This window comes from Oratosquilla oratoria, chromosome 12 (genome assembly GCF_046742065.1).
Source record: "Oratosquilla oratoria isolate Oo_2021 chromosome 12, ASM4674206v1, whole genome shotgun sequence".
Taxonomy (NCBI): Eukaryota; Metazoa; Arthropoda; class Malacostraca; order Stomatopoda; family Squillidae; genus Oratosquilla; species Oratosquilla oratoria.
In genome coordinates this window covers 22,346,328-22,352,520 of record NC_134788.1, presented here as the reverse complement: position 1 = coordinate 22,352,520, position 6,193 = coordinate 22,346,328, and the positions used below count along the sequence as shown (strand labels likewise).

At 35.0% G+C, this 6,193-nt stretch overlaps 1 protein-coding gene across 1 annotated transcript in view; it reads right to left on the bottom strand.

Annotated features, from left to right (window-relative positions):
- Window positions 1-237: 237 nt before the first annotated feature.
- The window catches only part of LOC143031086 (uncharacterized), an 8,262-nt gene continuing 2,306 nt past the window's right edge, over window positions 238-6,193 (bottom strand). The window contains exon 2 of the mRNA XM_076194500.1: window positions 238-4,278. Within this exon, the coding sequence (XP_076050615.1) occupies window positions 2,587-4,128 (1,542 nt within the window). The 5' untranslated portion in view covers window positions 4,129-4,278 and the 3' untranslated portion in view covers window positions 238-2,586. The remainder of the gene's footprint in view (window positions 4,279-6,193) is intronic.

Here is a 6,193-nt window from a genome sequence, read left to right as displayed (position 1 = left end):
ATGTTTTTCATTTTTTCTCAAATAAGTTTGTTCTTTTAGCTCAAACTCTATTAGAATGTAATCACTCTTCCCAATAGGTGTCTTACATTCCATTTTATCCACAATATCATGCTCTGACATTAAATCTAGTCTTGACAGTTCTTCATGGTTTCTATACCTAGTATTTCCCTTTCCCCATTGAGTCATTGTGTATTCAATGTTCATATCCAGTAGTATATTTCCCTAAAGGTCTTCTCCACCTTTCACTGCCATTTCTTCCCAACATATTTCTTTAATATCACCCATAATTACTATGTTTCCTCCTTTCAGTAATTCAATGCATGTTTTGTGTCTTCCAACATTTTAGAATTATCACTATCTGTCCAAGACTGTGTTTTTGGGGGCACATATATTACTACAAATTTTCTACTTTTCATGTCACTGTTTTCAACTTTTATCATAATCAATTCCACATCATCTTTTCCTTGTTATCTTTGTCACATTTAAGCCTTAGTCAAAAACATGACTCCTCCACCCTGTTTCTCCTTTCTATTTTTCATCCAATGGTTGTATAAACCTTGTCCCACAGTATTAGGTGGTAGTGGACCTTTTAATTTCATCTCCACAATTCCCATTATGTCTGGTTTCTCTACTGCCAGATAGTCATTTAATTCATTTAGTCCTGAAATCATGCCATCTATGTTGGTATACATTATTTTTTTTTTTTTCCTTTCTCCTCCTTTTTTATATACCATTTTCTCAACCTCAGGTCTAGTACTCATCCAAAAAACTCATTCTTTTCAATCTTTATTCTGCTCTCATTTTTTCATTTCTTAGTGTCTTTTCACTTTTTCCTCATCACTCATTTCTTTATTTTTATCTATACATTTTTGTAATTTTCACTATTTGCCAGCTTTGCTGCTTTTGTTTTTATAGTACTGCTATCATTTGAGACCTTATTTTGATTTTTAGTGGTCTATATTTTATTTTCTTTAGAGTACTGTTCCATCCTATGTACTCTATTTCTTTGTCCATTACTTGTCCCTCCTCTTGTATCTCTTTCAGAATTTCTTTTGCAATTTTCTTCTCTTCATTTTCTCTTTGGTATCTAGGTACATTATGCTTTTCTTTAATACCATAAATTACAATGCACTTTTTTTTATCAACTGTGTCTCTGACCCAATTCTCTTTTTCCTTAATTACTGTTTCTTTAGCATTTTCTTCCACTTGTTGCTGTACTATTTTTTTTAAAGTTATCTTTTTTTCGCACCTTCCACCGATTTTTTTTATTTCTTGGAAACATGTCTTATTTCTTATCTCCAACCTTCTCAGTCACCACTTGTATTTGTTTTTTCACTTCTTTTTTCAAAGCTTCATTTTCTATTCTTTTGTTTTCACTTCTGACCATGTTTAATTCCTTTTTTAGATCAAGCTCCCTGTTAGTCTCGGCATTAGTTCTTTTTAGTTGGTTCACCTCTCTATTCATTGCCCTGTATTCAGCTTTCAGATCCATTAGTTTCTCTATCAATTTTGCAATGTCTCGATTTCTTGGGACTTTATTTCTTGCCTAGATTCTCTTTCCAATTCTCAACCTCTACTATTCCACTTTCTTTTGTAAACCCTGAAAATACATTATTATCAAACCTTTGAGTAGATATTGGGGTATCAATCATACAAGATTTCTATAACCAGCATATCTCTATGTATTATTACATTTTTGAACCAGTGTAATTGCTATGTCTACTTATTTACATTCACAATTATTTACACATCACACCTTTTTCTGAAAGTAGGAAAATTAAAGTATTAAATACTTTATTTTCTGGGTTCAGGATACAACAGACGTGAGTTGAGATCTACTATACATGTCTACTACTTTTGGTTGAAGAAGCACAAAGGGCAAGGATAATAACTGTCACAACTAAACACTCATATAAATACTTCCTCACATATAATTCCTTAATAACAAGGAACCTCAACCCTTGCTGACATAAACACTCCTAACTCTCAAATTGGAAATATGTATACTTTTCTAATGTACACAGAAATGTAGATAATTCAAAGTATATAAAACCAAATCTATTAATCCCTTAGGTGTAACTCATTCTGCTTCACAGCATCTATCTTATTTTTTCATTCACAGATACCAATACAGCAGATTAAAACTATCTGGCAAGTGCTAAAATCTACCTTGTAAAGAATTAAAATACAATATATTTAACCTTACACTCAAGGTTTAGCCAACTAAAAATGAATGGTAACAAACTGTATGACTCCTAGTTCAAAAATATAATAATCAGCTTTCTTATTTACTATATAGTTCTCCTGCCTAAAATTAAATGGCAATAGAAACCAAGCTAATTTGAGAGGAAAGTTTGTGTTCCAGGCTTCTTTCAGGTATAGGTTATCACATCTTTACTGGTAATACTCTTTCTAAAGGAATCTACGTCATACAATTCATGTGTGAAATGTTATTCACCTGTGCCCTTTGTCTCTCTCTCTCTCACTCTTTTTTTTTTATGTTTACACTAGGAGGATTTCTCTCCTGTATGCATCATGCCTTTCGAGATCACTCATTCCTATAAAGGTTGAATCACACAGGCTTCACTAGGTAGGTTTCTTCCCTGTGTGTGACATTTCATGACATTTCAGATTATACTTTCGTGAGAAAGTTGCACTGCAAAAGTTACAATGGAAAGGCTTCTCTCCTGTATGGTTTATCATATGATATTTGAGATCCCGTTTACGAATGAAAGCTGCAATGCACAGGTCACACTGGAAAGGTTTCTCTCCTGAGTGGATCATCATGTGATTTTTTAGATCACTTTTCCGTAAAAAAGCTTCCACACAAAGGTCACACTGGAAAGCCTTCTCTCCTGAATGGGTCATCACATGCCTCTTCAAATTTCGTTTTCCTGCAAAAGCTGCATCACACAGGCCACATTTCAAAGGCTTCTTTCCTGAGTGTGTCATCATATGTTCTTTGAGGTCAGAATTTTGTCTGAAAGCTGCATCACACAAATGACAGGGGAAAGGTCTCTCTCCGGTGTGGGTAACTACATGCCTTTGGAGACCACTTTTTCTCGTGAAAGCTGCACTACACAGGTCACACTGGAAAGGCTTTTCCCCTGTGTGGATCATCACATGATATTTGAGACCACTTTTCCCTGAGAAAGACGCACTGCATTGGTCACACTGGAAAGGCTTCTCTCCTGTGTGGGTCATTGCATGCCTTTTGAGATCACTCTTTCCTGAGAAAGCTGCATCACAAAAGTCACACTTGAAAGGCTTCTCTCCCGTGTGGGTCATCATGTGATATTCAAGAGCACCTTTACGTGAAAAAGCTGAATCACACTGCTCACATTGGAAAGGCTTCTCTCCTGTATGTGTCATTACATGTCTTTCAAGATCACTCTTTTGTGGGAAAGCTGCATCACAAAAGTCGCATCGGAAAGGCTTCTCCCCCGTGTGGACCATCATATGACTTCTGAGTTTACGTCTTTGTGAGAAAGCTGCACTGCAAAGGTCACACTGAAAAGGTTTCTCTCCTGTATGTATCATCACATGATATTTGAGATCAACCTTTCGTACAAAAGCTGCACTGCATTGGTTACATGGGAAAGGCTTGTTTCCTGTGTGGTTCATCATATGATTTTTTAAATAAGTCTTTCGCGTAAATGCCGCAGTGCACATATCACATTGGAAAGGCTTCTCTCCAGTGTGTGACAACACATGTCTATCAAGATCATTCCTCCCTGAGAAAGCTGCTTCACATAGGCCACACTTAAAAGGCTTCTCTCCTGTGTGAGTCATCATGTGTCTTTTTAGAAGAAACTTATGCTTGAAAGCTGCATTACACTGGTCACAATGGAAAGGTTTCTCTTCAGTGTGGGTCATCATATGTCTGTTAAGGGCACTCTTTCCTGTGAAAGCTGCACTGCACTGGTCACAATGGAAAGGCTTCTCTCCTGTGTGGGTCATCACATGATATTTCAGACCACTCTTTCCTGAGAAAGTTGCATCACAAAGATCACACTTGAAAGGCTTTTCTCCTGTGTGGATCATCTTGTGCATTTTGAGATCACTCTTTTCTGAAAAAGTTGTACTGCAAAGTTCACTTTGGAAATCTTTTTCTTCTGTGTGCATCATTATAACCTGTGATTATTTTTGCGAAAGCAACATATGTCTCACAACAAATTAGGTTTCTTCTGAATGGTGTGTTATATGGAGGATATATGGACTCTGTGGGTAACTATGCCACTGATTTTTTTTTTTCCTTTTTATGGTTACGTCCTTGTCCTGTCAAAGATGCAAAAATTTGTCATTTTTAATACTTAACACGCCATTAAATCCAAACAGGTGATTCTGTTGTACTTATTTGACTGCTTTGAACATACAAAATTGGGAGTAAGGACAATTCGTACACAGATCACCTTGTACACAGATCATCTCATACACAAAAGTTAGATTCGTACCTACCATTTTTTTCGTAAACAGATAGCGGCACCCTATGGATAATAAACTTCTTGATAGATTGTACAGAGTAACCTTAAACAACAAAACTCCTAGGACAAAAAGACTGCAATAGAATACCCCCAACAAACAATATTCTCACAAGCACTAATCAACCTTTTCAAATCTTCCCCATCTCCAGATCTAGATTGTAAAACTAAAGTGCTCACCTATGCAGATCAACTCATGGTAACCCAGCATAGTAACTACTGCTTAAGTACACTTAAGTCTACTTAGACAAACTAAAACATTAACCTTCACCTTATATGTCAAAGAGACGACAGTGAAAAATAAATAAATAAAAGAATATTAATAATAACAATAATAATAAATTACTGAATAAAAAAACATGTCAAGATCAGTTACAAGCATGGGCTACAACTGGCAGAAGGAAACTCTAATCACAATCTACAAATTTCTTGAAAACAATCTTTAACTATGATTCCACAGCATGGTTTCAAAAATTGGAAAATATACATACCTTACAAACCACATGAAATATATCATTGAGAACAACTGCCAGAACTACCCTAATAGAACACCTGAAGACAGAAACCATAATCCTTTCCACAGGTACATACTTCTACACAAGAGCCCTGAACCCCACTCACCCATCTCATTACATCAATCAAAACAAATTGAAGCTCAAGTATGATCAATTTGGGTAAATATCGAACACACATGACACCTCTGGAAGATTACAGTATAAAAAACTAATAAAAGCACATCATTTAGAAAGCTTTATGTCTAGGGTAATTTACTGTTCAAGACTTCACATGAACAACTTATAACACCAGCAACAATCTGTCAATCTTTCGTTCTGAGATGGAAACCTATTTGTTTTCTTATTTGTAGTTTTGATATAGTTTTGAATAACAGGCACAGGAACGGACATTATTATACCACACCTACATCATGAACATCTGATATTCTCGCAGGCAGTGCAATATTAATATGTCAATATCACATGACCAGAAGCCCACCATATTCAGCTGGGAGAAACACTGAGCATTCATGTTGGCCTCCTGAGTACTGTACTTGAATTGTTCTTGGTAAGTTTATACAATAAATTTATTAACATTCCTTGGTGATCCACAAAAGTTATACATAGACCACATTGGCCTTGCAAATTGCATATTTTTGTTTTCATTCTCAATATTCATTTATATGTAGTAAATTTATTAACATTCCCAGGTGGTATCCATATATGATATACATAGATGATGTTGGCTATGTAGCTTGCATACCAAAGTGTACTATTGTATATCTATAATAATTTGTCTTCATTCTCAATATCTATTCTTATGCAGTATCTATACAAGTTATCTGTAGATCACATTGGCTATGTAGATTGCATACCAAAATACATTATATTTGTATTAAATAATTTCTGTCTTCATTCTCAATATTTATTCTTATGCAGTAAATTTATTAATATTCCTTGGTGGTAGTTTCCCTTGTAACCAACCAAAACAGACCAGAACCAATCAAAATAGATATGACACAAACATGTAGTTTGAATCTTTATTAAAAAAATATTAACACTGTTTGAACATTTGCCTTTCAAATATATATATGATTGATGGGAATTTTAGATTTTACCCTCACATGAGATGTCTGTATTATTCCAGCATCACCCTTGGTTAAGTTTGGATATATTATGTTAGGAGCTATTAGTCAATGTAAATTTCATGTTAAACAT